Consider the following 15727-nt stretch of genomic DNA (forward strand, 5'->3'; position numbering starts at 1 on the left):
ACTGTTTTATTCCAATCCTCCACTTTAACGACAAACCTACCAGAAAAACCTGGTAATTTCACCAACTCAAGTGTTAACTTCAACTAGTATTTAAGCAGAGCCAGGTACAACATGCTATACTAGAATATTCATATTCCACTTTTCCAATTACCAAAATTTCCCAAAAATTCCAATTTTCCAAATACATCATAAACGGTTATGAATCAAAGCAAAAATAATTACCCGTAAGCAAACGATTTTCCCATCAAAATGTACACTTACCCATCTCTTCCCTTACTGACGATTTTTACTTCAAAATAATAAATCCCACAGGCTGCTGGTATTGGATGCGTGGCACGAACTGAAGCTGCATCTTTTGGGGTTTTGCCATGACCTGCATAAGGAACAGGAAGGAAAAAAAAAATCAAGAGAGATAATCAAATGAAAATCTTAACAAATAATTCAGGAACCAATATGGTTTTTGAATGAGATACACATTTCTGCTTTCATCAGTACAAATAATCAAAGACTTAATAACACATTTATCATCACAATTAATCCAATATGCAAAACAGCCCAAGTTAAACATGGAACTCTTCACACTATTACTAGTTTTGATAAAATTTCAGAATCTAAGCACATTGAACCTAGCAGTCCTTTATGCAAATTAAATAAAGTATTTTAAGGTAGCCGGTATTTTTAAGAGGCAAAAGGATACACTTGAAGAACAAGATGAGAATATGATTAATTTATTAGATCTAAATTTGCATACAATCTATCAAATTCCTAAACAACACTTTTTTGCCAAATGGCCTAACTTTTTAAACCAGAAGCATCTGTATCATACACTATTTTTTTTAATTTATTTATTTTGTTCTTGGCTGCGTTGGGTCTTCATTGCTGTGCACAGGCTTTCCCTAGTTGCAGTGAGCAGGGCTTCAATAGTTGCGGCACGCAGGCTCAGTAGTTGTGGCACACGGGCTTAGCTGCTCCGCGGCATGTGGGATCTTCCCAGACCAGGGCTTGAACCCGTGTCCACGGCATTGGCAGATGGATTCTTTACCACCCCACCACCAGGGAAGCCCTCATACACTATTTTTTTAAGTGAAATTTTTATAATTAGATTGAATTGGCAAAACAGCTTTCTTACTTTAAGAATTTACAATTTTGTTGGTTAGATCCAAACTTTGGATAGATTTTGATGGTTTCACTCATTTCATCATCCACATTTCAACTACCTGAACTTAACAGTTAGATGGGGAACAACGTAAAAGGAAAGCATTTGGTAATATTTATTGTAATATAATTCGACATAAAAGTATTTAAGGGCTTCCCTGGTGGCGCAGTGGTTGAGAGTCTGCCTGCCAATGCAGGGGACACAGGTTCGAGCCCTGGTCTGGGAAGATCCCACATGCCGCAGAGCACTAGGCCCGTGAGCCATAACTACTGAGCCTGCACTCTGCAACAAGAGAGGCCGCGATAATGAGAGGCCCGCGCACCCCGATGAAGAGCGGCCCCTGCTTGCCGCAACTGGAGAAAGCCCTCGCACAGAAACAAAGACCCAACACAGCAATCAATCAATCAATAAATAGTTTTTAAAAATATTTAATTTCCTCTGGAAAATCAAACCTCCCAGATACCAAACCTGAGGAAGGCAAAAGAGAGCTTGGGAGACAAGGGCAGAGAGAGGTTACTATACACAGCATTCAAGGAGCCCAGGGCCTCACTTAGGACTCTCCTGGGCTCTATACTCCAGGAGACCTTTAGAAAATCTTCTCTACCCACCTTTACTCCACCCCAAGTCCTGGGAGAAATGCACACAGCCCTGAGATGGTAGAGACCAGATACACAGACAGATACACTTGACAGAAAGCCTGGGAGTGGTCTTGAGGCCAGTCAATTTTCCAAAATTGTAACTTTAGCAAAATTGCATTGTTGGTGTTTAGAAAAATTAAAAATTTTAATATGTAAAAAAAAAAATCATTAATCTTTGATCATTAATTCTATCCAAAGGCTGATCCATAAAATTTCTTTGGTCAATTACAGCCTTCTGAGAAACATATCTAACCTCTCGTTGTCTTTTCTTTCTTTTTTAAGAAAGCAATATAATAACCATACTAATGCTGACATCTTTAGGGAATCTGTTAGATAAAGGCTTTTAAACTTTTTAAATTAGCTATTCCTCAATCTAACCCAGAGTTTTATTCACTAAGATCACCTCCCCTGTCCATCACCCAAGACACAAATTACGTTGAAAGCTAGCATGTGAATAAAACCACGTGAGCAAGAGAAAATATGCCCATAAAACCACCAGAAGAATAAAGCTGAAGTAGCATGTCAGGAAGTATTCAGAGAGAGTGAGTGAGACAGACTCCACAATCCCGAAAAGGGCCGTATGAGCAACAATGCTCCAAATCATTACTCAGGTGTTCTAGTTAGATATGCTTCACCCAATACAAACTTATGTCATTAATCTTTCAGTCAGACTATACCATTACCTTCATGGGTAGCAGAACTCCCCTTCTCAAATTTACCATGACTGTTTTAAAACTAAACACCTCTTATCAGTCAAAAATTATATCCTGTTTATACAAGAACCATCAAACACCAATGAGATCACATCTTCCCTTACCATACACTCTGTCAAATTATCAATGTGTATCCTACCATTAAACAGTTAAGTTTACACTTGCAATGCAAATTAGCACATGTTCACATGGCCTAAAAGGAACTAAATGAACTCAGCCACTCTATTACCATTCATAGATGCCTTAAGTATATGTCTTACAGGCAGAAGTTCTCAGCAGGATGAACACTGAGAGGTGATAAACTTGGCTAGAAAGATAAAAATGGAAGCAGCAATGTACAGATGCTGATAAAACTGCTTTAATATATGTAGGTAGTATTTACATGGAGCTAAGCAGAAGAAAGTAATGGCATAAATCTGCAGAATGATACACTAATCACTTTTTAAAAACAGACATTTAATAAATTATGGTTTCAGCAAAATATATTTTTCGGTAACATTATGTTCAAATAATTGGCTGCCTGGGAAAAGGTCATGTAAACTAAAAGCATTTTTAAAATTTAGACAGTTAAAAATAAATCTAAAGAAAACCCCAATTAACCCAGGAATCCTAAATCAACTAGCCCTTATTTTTGGTTTTGGTTTTTCTGAAGAGAAGTGACCAAAACTTTTAGGGATAAGGGAATCTCAAAGTATACTTAATAATAGTAAGTGATAACAGTTGACATACATTTAATACTATGTGAAAGGCACCATTCTAAAAGCACTGTACTGACAGAGAAAACAAACTTATGGTTACCAAAGGGTGATGGGGGGGTGGGCAGGGTGGACAAATTAGGAGTTTGGGATTAACATATACACACTACTATACAAAAAACAGATAAATAACAAGGACCTACTATATAGCACAGGAAACTATATTCAATATCTTGTAATAACCTACAATGGAAAAGAATCTGAAAAAAATGTATATGTATGTATGTATAACTGAATCACTATGCTGTACATCTGACACTAACACAACATTGTAAATTAACCGTACTTCAATTTTTAAAATGATAAATAAATAAAAGCACTGTATTTATTAACTCATTTCACATTCAAAACAACTTATGAAGTAGGTACTATTTATTATCATTTCATAGTTGAGGAAGCCAAGGGCAGATAAAGAAACTCAGGTCGTACTGCTGGGTGAGAATCCCAAACCAGGATTTGTGCTGGGATTTAAATTCAAGAAGCCTGATCCAGTGCGAGCTCTGAACCCACAGGAAAGATTTAGTTACAGGGAACGTTCTGGGATCACTTCACATGTATTCCCACCTCCTATTCTAGCTACTTTTGTGGGAAAAGAGAAAGAAAACTAATATTTGAGAGTAAACAATCTCTCAAAGTACTAGGTGCTTCTGTATAGATTTTTCTCATTCGACATCTGTGAAATAGGTATAATTTAACCTCATTTCTAAAAATGGAGAAATTCTTACAGAGATTATATAACTTGCCCAAAATTGGTAGAATCGTGCATTAAATCTATGTCTGATTTAAAATCCCCTACATCTTACCATTATGCAAAAATAACTGTAAAGAACTACAGAGTCATAAATCTTCAAGGTTTTAGTATATTCATTATGCTCTACCAAGACACTATAGAAAAATTCTGTAAATGTTAAAAGGATTTGTTCCATTTTAAAATTAACCTTAAGATGTAAAGACTCAAGAAAAAGTTGAGATATAAGATATTAATATCAGAGTGAAGAGCCTATTTCTAATAATGTTCATCAGCAGGAAGTTTATTACCTTCAATTCTGTGGTGACCAAAGTACAACCCTCACACTACCAAAGTGTACATTTGTAAAACCACAGTCTTCAATGTTAAGTGTTTTCTAGATGGTTCAAGAAGAAAATACATGTACTGCTTCAGGACTCTAAGACTAGCAAGGTCACCTCCTCCTATTCAGTCTGTTGACTGCATTTAACTGAAACAGAAAGGGTTTGAATAAAGCCTTCCCCCAGACCCCTCCACTCTCCAACCTGCAGCCAAGTGCCGTTCTGAAAATATAAATCAGCCTTCCTTGTACCACTAGCCCTCAAGACAACTAACACTCCTTCCCATTCAGCCTAGAAAAAGATAAACTTCCAGAAAACCTTGTTTGATCTTGCCCTCCCTCTGCATTTTCCACCTCCTTTCTGCTCCAGCCACACTGGCCAGGCCAGGCCGTGCCCAAGCTACTCCCTCTAACTGGAAAGCTGTGTACCCTTCCTTCTCAGACTGGCCAGGTCCTCCTCAGCCCTTCTATCTTAGTTCAAGTTTTACTTCCTCAATTATTCTTTCTCTAGTCTCTCTGACTCGGTCTAACCTTTTTTATATGCCCGCCACACAACATTAACACATGTTAACACTTAATTTTGATTATTTTATTGTTTCTGCATTTTAATTCCCAGACCTCTTTATTCCCACTGACTTCCATTCTAATTTCAATCATTCTTCCTGGAGCCACACTCTGGATGCTGACATCACCTGAAACTACTCCACCTCAGAAATATTAAATTGCAGTAAAGTCTGTTTTGCTACAAAGCACATTTCTTGAATACAAATTCGCCCACATGCACTTGATAAACATGGCAATGATATCAGCATAATAAAGAAGTCACTCAGCTCATAACATAGCTTTTCCCAGTACATTAATGAATTAAAGAGAAAATTTTAGCAATAAACAGAGGCCCTAAGTCAAAAGAGCTGGGATTCCTCCAGAAGTGCATTCCTATTGTGCCCAGTGTTTGGTGGCTTCAGGAACTGCTATACCTGCCACTGTATTAACCCATCTGGGGAAAATTCAAGTGCAGTACAGATCAAAAAAAGCTAAGATACTTCCTCTTTGTTTATATCAGTATGGACTCATGCATCTCATGCATATTTATTTTATACTTTGGGTTATAATTCAAGACTAGTTCATTTCTTTTGTTGCTCAAACTGTTCCCCGTTTAGCCACTGGGAGCTTTTTCAGTTGGCTGCTCTGGTGCTCTGACATACCTCCATTATGTGTTTTTTGTTTTTGTTACTTTCTGGCACTACAAGATGCTGGAAGCTCATCTTGTGCATTTCCTACCCTAGTCCTAGAATCAGCCATTTCTCCAAGGGGCCCTGGCTCCTTTTATGGGCAAATGGCATTAGAATCCAAGATCTAGGTACTAGGTATGCTCACAGTTACTGGGGTGTCATTGCTTTTAGGCCCTCTCATTGACAAGAGCGAAGAAATATATGTGTGTACACTAAACCCCTGTATATACACACATCTGTGCTTTTTATTTAATCATCTGTGTACATATTAAACTGAACATGAGTTCATACTACTGTCTCCGGCTCTAATCCATTACCATGTGGATCATTCTAACCACTCCAGTGGTGAGAAACCCAGCTCCCACTGTGCACCATCCACTGATTTAACTGTTAAGTTCTAGTATACATGGACAGCAGTATCAGAATTGTTAACTCATATCCCCCTGGGATGCAACTTATCAACAAGAATTCAGTGCTTATATAGTTTCTTTTACCTTTAGTTTTACAGACTCCACTGATTTCCAGTTACTTATTTAGGTCAGTGCCTTTTCCCTCCTCTTCTGAGATTGCTTCATATATTTGTAATATAGTTACACTGTTTTGTCACATTCTACATTCTACACTGGGATTCCCCCCCCACCAAGTGACTTTCTAAAAAATATGTACCTATTAAGGTTCACTCTTTATGTCCTAAAATTCTGAGGGTTTGATGAGCACACAGTGTCATGCAGCCACAATTACAGCATCATACAGAATACTTTCATTCACCTAAAACATCCTGTTCTTCGCCTCACTCGCCCTCTCTCCATCCCCTCAAGCCCCTGACAACCACTCATCTTTTTCCTAGCTCTATAGTTTTGCTTTTCCAGAATATCATATCACTGAGATCATACAATATGTTATCTTTTCAGACTGGAGTCTTTCACTCAGCAATATGCATTTAAGATCCATATGTGTCTCTGTGTGGATAGATAGCTCATTTCTTTTTTATCACTGAATAATATTCTATTGTATGGATGTACTGCAGTTTATCCATTCACCTACTGAGAGACATCTTGGTTGTTTCCTGTTTTGGTGATTATGAGAAAAGCCGTTATGAACATTTACATGCAGGTTTTTGTATGGGCGTAAGTTTTCAAACCAGTTGGGTAAACACCTAGGAACTCAACTGCTGGATCATATGGTAAACTATGTTTAGCTTTGGTAGAGACTGCCAAACCATCTTCCAAAGTGGCTGTATCATTTTGCACCCCCACCAGCAGAGTATGAGAGTTCCTGTTGCTCTCTGCACCCTCACCAGCAGTTGTCGTGGCCAGGTTTTCTTTGGATTTTAGCCATTCTAATAGCTAAAGCTAAGCATTTCCAATTGCTTTTAAAAAAAAAAAGGTGAAAAGAGCTAAACCCTGAATCAGATTTTTATTTTTGATTAAACAGCTGTCAAGAACTTACATCTCTAACAAGGAAGACCAAACCCCAGGGTTGAAGGCTGTGAAGGATCAGCAGCCTGTGATGTTGGGCACACATGGGAGTGGAAATTTAACTGGGCTTGTATTTTATTAGGACTGTTATTTCTGTAGTGCTCTGGTTACAAAGTTCCATAGGTTTTAAGTGGTCTGCCCCAGCCCAATTTTTCCCATAAGCCCTGTTACTTTTAGTGCGCAATTCTGTGAAAAACATTAAGTTTTTCCAGCAACACAATTTTGGCATTACAGTGGAAATACCGACATCTTCCCCTAGGACACACCCCCCTATCCTCTCCCCTGTCTAAAGAATTCACTCTGCACTTCAAAATTCAAGGAACTCCAGGGCTTCCCTGGTGGCACAGTGGTTGAGGGTCCACCTGCTGATGCAGGGAACGCAGGTTCGTGCCCCGGTCCGGGAAGATCCCACATGCCGCAGAGTGGCTGGGCCCGTGAGCCATGGCCGCTGGGCCTGCGCGTCCGGGGCCTGTGCTCCGCGGCGGGAGAGGCCACAACGGTGAGAGGCCCGAGTACCGCAAAAAAAAAAAAGTCAAGGAACTCCAGTGCACTGAACCCTTTCTTGTTTGTTTGTTCTTCTCTTTCCTCTTCCAGGATGGTATACATGGTAATTATTTAAAAGCTCCCAAATATCTTGATTTCCCTCATATGCCTATCCTTCCATCAAACCCAGCCAGCAAAACCACAGCCTTAAATCAACATTATAATCCACCTTCCCTATTCCTGCACTGGGCAGCTGGCCTTTGCGGAATAAAGTCCAACCGTCCTGCAAACAGTCACCACTGTGAACTAATGATGTCAGCTGGCATCCTCCACTGTTATCAATACCACACAGCAATCTTTAGAAAGATGAAGATGGTCCACATCTCCATCATTCACTTTAGGCTTTAAGTCCTCTACCTGAATTCAGTGAGCAAACTACCTCACCTCCTTTATCACAAAACGGGACTGAAATGGGACTCCACCATTATACCATATACCAACCATATATATATGGTTACGTTCTACTCTCCTCTCATGCATTACTAACTCGTCTGTCTACATCAGTCCACCTCTTCCACTGTTATCGAAGGAACAGTACGTACTCCTCTCCTCTTCAAGGGCAAGCATCTTAAGCTTCTGAACCACCTTCCTCCCTCCAAGTCCTTACTCTGTCAGCCTCCCAAGCTTGTATTTTCATCCTTTCCCTCTTTACTCTCCTTCCCTTCGATCTATAAGGGCACAGTGTCCCAAAAATGTATATCCTTCTCATAAAATTATATGTCTCTGTGTTATAAATCATTGTCAATAATGCACGGGAGTTGGTGGTTAGTATAATGAACTTTTTTTTTAACTTTAAGGTAGTAAAACCAAGTATTGGTACTATTTATCTTATTTGTTAAAACACGTTAAATTCTGTAGACACTTATTGAGACTCCATACCTTGCACTAACATCATACTGTCATCTAACTTACGTCACTTCAGTTTTACCCACGCAGCCAAACTAAAACTAGGCCTACTTAGAAATGATACAATAGTTTCTAACACAGTACCTTCCAAAGGGTTTTCTAGGGATAATTTTAAGTATGTGGATTTTCATCTTACATGCTGATGTTATAAGCTAATCTCCAGATACAACATAACTCCAATATCAATCATTAAAAAAAAAAACAGAAACCCACAGCTGCCCTAACCTCCATTCTCCTCCAGGTATTGACTAATCTCTTTCCTCATCTATATTTCTCAAGAATAACATATATTCACTATACTTTCTGCCTGGTCCCTTCTACTGACCCTGATTTCTGCCCCCATCACTCAATGCACACTGTTCTACCTAAGGTCACAACAAACTACTTTCCAAATCCAGTGGAAATTTTTCTGTGCCTAAGTCACTAAACCTATATGTTGCATTTGACACGAAAGTTCACTTCCTCATTTCTGACACTCCTCTGCTCAGCTTCTGTGACACCACCCTCCCCGCTGACCAGGTGCCTCTTAACTACTCCTTCTTGGGCTCCCTGCAGTCTTTTAATGTTGGTCTTGCTCAAGGTTCCATCTTTGGCCCACTGCTCTTCTCACTTTACCCACTCTCTCTCACACTCTGAGTTTCAACTACCAGCTACAGGCGACTCCCAGGTCAGTCATGACCTCAGCCTCTCCTCCAGGTTCAGCCCCTCCTAGGAGAAACTGACCCCCACACTGTCCCTACTGAGAGGAGTGGGGTCCACACTATCCTTCCACCAGGAGGACATTTTGTATTTCATAACAACCCTCACACCCCTACAGCTGATTCAACACAGGTCAGCATCTATGGGAAGGCCACCAATTCACTCCACAGCACAGAATGAAAAGCTCTGCCCAACTAAGAAAGACGGCAACTAGCTAGGCCAATCTGCTGAGTCTCTTGGGAGTTTAAAATAGGAAAAAGGATAAACCAGTTAGTAGGGAAAAGAACAGAAAACCACCAGAAACTAGCACTGTAGCTGAATCATCTGAACATTAGAATAAAGTGACAAATCAGGAACTCCAGCTGTGGTGATGACACAGAGCCACCCTAACTCCAGAAGACCTCTTTCTGTTCTTTCTCCAACGCTATTTCTTTGGCTTCTTCTGGTTTACATGGTCAGATCACATGGCTAAGATTCCCATTTTCACTTACCTCTAAGTGTACTGTAATACTTCCTTGCGATAATTATTTGCTTCACGGTTCACTGCAAAAACCTAACAGGGCTGGAAACCCAGCATCAGCCTTGATTTCTCCATCATTCCATCATATCCAGTCAGATTTTCTTCAGCACAGATCACAGATATGTCTGCTCTTCTCTGCCCCCACCACTGACCAGTTCAGGTCCTTATTTCTTATGTGGTTTGCAACAGCCTTCTAAATGAGTCTGCTATTTCCAGGCTTGTGTCCTTGAGTCCACCTCCCAATTAGTTGTATAATCCGACAAAGATGAAAATGAGCCAGTCACTTCCTACTTAAAATCCTTAGATGATTCTTTGTCTCCTACAGAATAAGATCCAAGCTCGATAAAATACTCTATAAGGCCCCGCATGATCTTTTCCCAGCTGTACCTTGTCACACACTTAAATTCCAACAACCCCATATTGCTTGTAGATCCAAACATATAGAATAATTCTCTCCTCTATGCTTTTGTTTATGCTTTTTCCCTTGTAATGCCCAGCCCCTCCTCCCCTATATCATACTCATCTTTCAAGACTGACCGCTGGCCTCATCCCCTTCAAGAAGCTTTCCCTGACCCACCAACTTCACCCCTGACAAGGGCAGCCTGCAGCAGATGCTCCCCCATCTTCCACAGTACTCTATGACACTTCCCTACTACACACACTGCTTGATGTCCTTTGAGCTCTTCGAATTCAAAAACAGTGTCTTATTCACCTTTGAGTATCCAGAACCTGGCACAAAGTAAACACTCACTAAAAGCTTGCTGAATAAACAAAATGAATAAATAGAGAGTAAGGTATATATACAAATTGTCTAGAAGAATATCTGCCCTACAGCAATTGCTCAATAAATCATTACCAAAAAAAAATCATTACTATTGTCTACTTCTGTTCAATATGATTATTAGAATCACTTAATCCTTGCAGTTATAACTAGCATTCTTAAAGCTCAATTTTGGCAAAGGGATCCCTGGGAAAGCTTGGTTTTTAAATTCCTTGATTTTGAAGCACATTTTTGTATCACCTCCCATAAATCTCTAAAGACATTTGTATTGGTAAGCAAGCAAATATGTGTTGAGATACTTATTCTACGTAAAGAAGTGCAAGAAATTAGATAAGCAGTTAAACTGAGGACACGTTAAAGGCCTAGTGACTGGTGATACGGAGGGGGAGGGGAGCTGGGCATACCAAAAGTTCAACCGATTTGGTCACTGTTAATAATACTTCAGTTAGAAGGTGCAGTTCACTATTCATTTCTTCCTATCATTCCCAACTTTCACTTATCTTACATTTCTTCTAAGCTGCCCTAAATCAGTATAATCAAAGCGTCTGGACTTTTCCATGGCATTAGTGTGCTCCAGGTAGCACTTTCCCCAGAGGAAGTACTTTCAACATCAACTATTCTTCAAAGTCAACTATTCTTCAAAAAGTTATAAATGTGATCACTGGATTTTAACTACTTGAGATAATTAAGTCTCATACAAATTGAAATAGGCAATACAGTGTGGTGGAAAGAACACTAAATCTAAAATCAATGAAAATTAGTTTCCAATCCTGGCTTACTTGTGACTGGGAATTTCTAACTTCCAGGTGCTCCCACTTTTTCTCGTCTTAAATGAGAATTCCACCATCTTATGCAAATTCACTAACATGCTCCTGAGTGTACGTATCAAAACGCTTGGCAAAGTAAACAAATCGTGGTAACTTCACAAATATAAAAATGCAACCTGTAACTGAAACATTTAGACTAATCAAACCCATTGTCACATTCATTAAAATGCTTTAAATTGGAATAAAGTGATCATTATAACTAGGTCTAAACTTGTCACATTTATACTTATTCAAAGCTGACAAGAATTTCAAAAACAAAAGGGGCCATGCTTGAGGATTTCAACAGTTGGTGTGTGACTGCTAAGCAAAAAGTCTTCTAAAAATTTTTAACAGGTAGTAAACACACCCAATTCCTCTGCAATCCAATCAACTTGGTCTGTATGGCTGACACTGTTTAACATTAATCCCTTCAAATCATTTAAGGAACCCCACTGTTTCCAAAAGAGTAACTCCAATTTAGAAGAATAACATCTTCAAAATAGAATACGTTCAGACCAAAAGAAATTTATATTTCAAAGGTAAGAAAAATCCTCATCATATGGAAAATAATTATCATCAATCTTTTGAAATTCTGTAATATGCAAAAATACTTTAAGAACAATAGTTTTTAATGTTATTTTCTGACTTCAAATTTGCTTACCACTACCTAAGACACTTCCCCCTTGCTTAGATGCCCAGTAACTTCTGGTGTGGTCCACTCTGAAGGCACACAGAAAAACAACAGGAAAAACACACAGGCACATATTAAAATAACAAGACGAGGAAGAGGCAGTAGAAGGGGAAAAAGGGCCCGTGTTTGTGACAAGGGGGAAGGGAGAGACAAAGGGGAGATAGAAAAAAGCGAGAGGAAAGAAAAAGAATGACAAACAGCAAAATTTGTTCTTCCAGAAATAATGGTTTATGTTTACAAAAGAGTGAAGTTTCCAGAAAGTGAATCTTAGTATTACACAACAGAAAGTAATAAAGAGGCCAAGAGGAAAAATAACTGAGACAGCAGTGTCATAAATATTCCAAACTCCAACCAATTTCACATAAGCTGCACTTTTGCGTGACCCAAATCATCCATTTTATGTAAAAGTAGTTAGTAAAACTAGTCAAGGCATGTTACAGTGCTAAATAGACTATAATCACAGATCTTAGATATGGAAATTCAGAGCTGGAAATCTCCTTACCAACACCCAGCTCAACTCCCTCATCACTCAGAGGAAGAAACTGAGACCCTGTCTGGTAACATGCCTAAAATCACAAATGATGGCAGGACTCGGAAAGCTAGAATTCTTTGTTCAATAATCTCTTATATCTACTCCCTCTGATTTTATAAGCCAACTATCAACCATCAACCATAAAATTTAAAGTAAAGTTTTGTGGAGTCTGACAAAAAGCATTCTGGTAGCCAGATCAGAAGTAAACACTTCATACATAGCACTGTTCACACAAATTAAAACACAAAATTAAACAACAGCCTTCACAGGATATTAACAAAATGTCCTAACTTAAGAAAAACCAAAGGTCCAATATTTTGAAAATTTCAGCCACTTAGATTAAGAAGCATAACATTTAAAATTGAAAGTACTTCTCTGGATCTATGGATAAAAGGAAGGAATATTCAACAAGGCCTATTTTTGTGCGTTATTCTTTGCAGCCAAATCATTTGGAAGACTTCGGTGGCCATTCTCGTTCCTGATTAAATAGTAACTTATTTATCAAGGCTCTTCTCAAATTTCAGTCCAGTAAACTTTAAGAATTTCACCACAATGGTTGTTTATACCCTCTATATCCATGTCACTAGGATCTGATAAAGACCCTCCCTTTGAAGCCAATCAAAATGAGGCTGCTCTGAATGTAAAAGCAGCAGGTTTGGGGCCTAAAAAACTGGATTTGTTTCCAGATAGACTGACACATTGGATTGATTTTTTTCCCCCAGATAAGTAAATTTGATGCGTGTTATTAATGTGGGCTACATTTCAAAAACTCCCAGAGCAATTTATAATTTTATATACAACTGATCTGCTTAAAGCTTTGTTTTAACATAGGAGAGGTAGGTGAGGGAGGAGGGGGAGAGCACTAGCCTAAGGCTTTTTTTTTAACTGCAGGTGGAAAATAGGAGCCAGTTTTCTTTAAAATGCTAAATAACGTTTTTAACAAATCCCTGTTTTCAACGAGACTTTCATAATGCCAACATATAAATATAGGGCATATCCAATCAGTCGTGGTAGGTTACTGCTCCCCTAAGAAAACACGTACTCCTGAGGTTTCACCTCTCGCACCCTCCAGTTGCTTTTAGCAAGATACACTGACGGCAAACTTGGGGCCCCGGCCCGTGTGTTCCCCTAGACAATCTCTAGCTTAATTTGGGGCAAAATCCTCCACGATTACTCCTCCCCCTATACATCCCTGCTCTCCCTTAATTAGAAATTATCCCTCAGAATCGTGCCTCTCTTCCCCCCACGTAAGAGGAGAGCGCCTGACCCAACACCACCTGGAGAACAATGTAACCCAACTCCGAGCCCATAGATTCCTCCATCCCAGCCCTACGATTTATCTCAAAGGGAAATCAGAAAGCGAGTTATGTCCTGTCATCCTGGATTCCCCCGAGGTGTCCTGCTCCTGGCCTGGGATTACCAGCTCCATTCTACCCAGGACCATTATACTCACCTTCCCCTTCCCAGAATCGCCTGCTTTCCCTCGCACCTCTCCCCGCGACCCCAATCCCACCCTGGGAGCACCAGAGCCGGCGGCGAGTCCCCTCCGAGGACACCCAGCCCCGGGAGGGCGGGGGCGGCCCGAGGGTCTGCGGCCCCACTCCCACCGCAGGACACACGCCCAGTACCTTTGTAGTGCACCCGCAGGTTATTCTGAGACAGGCCGATGTAGCTGAACTTGTCCTTCGGGCTCCAGGACCGAGGCAGCGGCGTCTCCTGCTCGTCCACGGCCGGGTAGAGGCGCTTCAGCCGCCGCTGCAGCTCCTTCTCCTGCTCGTTCAGGGCCGAGTCCCCGTGCGGGAAGGGGGCCGCAGCACTGCTGCCCGCCGCCACGGCCGGGGCCGGACCGCCTCCGGCCGGGCCGGGGCCCGCGGCAAGACCCGGGGGCGCAGGGGGCGCGCTGGCGGGGGCGGCCGCCGAGGCGGGCTGCGGGGGCGGGGGCGGCGGCGGCGGCGGCGGCGGCGGCGGCGGGGCCGCGGTGGCCGGGGGCGGCGGCGGCGGCGGCGGCGGCGGCGGCGGGTGGAGGAGCAGGGCGGCCGCCGCGGCCCCTAAGCCGCCACCGCCGCCCGCGCCGCCGGGCGAGCCGGCCGGAGAGGAGCCAGCGCTGACGGCCGGGGGCGCCGGCAGGACGACTCCGGACACCGGGGCCACGGCCGCCGGCGGTGGCGCCGGCAGCTGCTGCTGCTGTTGTTGCTGCTGCGGCGGCGGCTGCCCGGACATCCCGGCCGCGACTCAGCCTGCGGCCACCTCCACCTCTTCTCTCCTTCCTCCTCCGCTTCCCGGGGGCGCTGTCGCTGCGGCCGCCGGCACCAGGCGCCCAGTCCGCCCGCCCCGGAAGCAGGCGGCGGGCCGCGCGCCGAGAGGGAGAAAGCACGACGGTTGGGGGGCTCGGAGCCGGGGGAGTGGGCGCCAGGCCCGGGGAGGTCCCGAGAGAACGCTGGCCGGAGCGCGGGCGCTGGCCCGGGACGAGGCGCTGAGGGCGGGGGCGAGGCGGGGGCGCGGGAAGAGAAAGCGCGGTGGCAGCAGCCGCGGCCGCTACTCTCGCGGCTGTTTCCCGGCGGGCGGGCCGGGCCGGCGCGAGACGCTGCGCGCGGGCGGTGCTGGGCGAAGGGGCGGGGCCGGAGGGGCGAGCTCGGCGCGAGGGGCGGGGCCGAGCGGGGGGCGGGGCCGTGCGGGCGGCGGAGGGCGGGCCCGCGGGGGTCCCGGCGCCGGGAGACCGCACTAGGGAGGCGGGTGGCCCCGCGCGGACTCCGCCTTTGCCCGGGTCAGCCAGCCGTTCGCGGACCGGATGCTGGGGTCCCCGCCTCTGCCGGGAGCCCGCCGCCTCGCCCCGCTCGCCCGGGCCCTCCCCGGGAGAATCTCCTCCTACTTTACTTCTTTTTGTTGTCGTCGCCCCACCTCCCCAACCGTAGGGTTCCCGCTGGCGCGGCGGGGCCCGCTTCTCGCCCAGGCGAAAGTAATCGAGCCCCGTTGGGGCCGCCGCGAGTCCGGTCTGCGGGCCCCAGGGACGAGCGGGGCGGCTCCGGCTCCCAAATCGGGTCCCCGGGGCGAGCCGTCCGGGCGGCGCCCACGGGCTGCTCGGGCTCCAGCTCCTGCACCAGTACAGGTCCCTGTTTGCCGCCTCCCTCTTAAGGAACCAACTGCTCTGCATACTTCATAACCATTTCTGAAGGGAAAGTCTCCCACTTAAAACAGGGAGCATTTTGTTAA

At 43.5% G+C, this 15727-nt stretch overlaps 1 protein-coding gene across 1 annotated transcript in view; it reads right to left on the minus strand.

Annotated features, from left to right (window-relative positions):
• Positions 1-15059, minus strand: part of RANBP9 (RAN binding protein 9) — an 89329-nt gene extending 74270 nt beyond the window's left edge. The window contains exons 1-2 of the mRNA XM_060023618.2: positions 14146-15059; positions 262-373 (exon numbers count right to left, since the gene is read on the minus strand). Coding sequence (XP_059879601.1) covers positions 262-373; positions 14146-14737 — 704 coding nt within the window. The 5' untranslated portion in view covers positions 14738-15059. The remainder of the gene's footprint in view (positions 1-261; positions 374-14145) is intronic.
• Positions 15060-15727: the final 668 nt, after the last annotated feature.

The sequence above is a fragment of the Delphinus delphis genome, chromosome 10, assembly GCF_949987515.2.
Source record: "Delphinus delphis chromosome 10, mDelDel1.2, whole genome shotgun sequence".
Taxonomy (NCBI): Eukaryota; Metazoa; Chordata; class Mammalia; order Artiodactyla; family Delphinidae; genus Delphinus; species Delphinus delphis.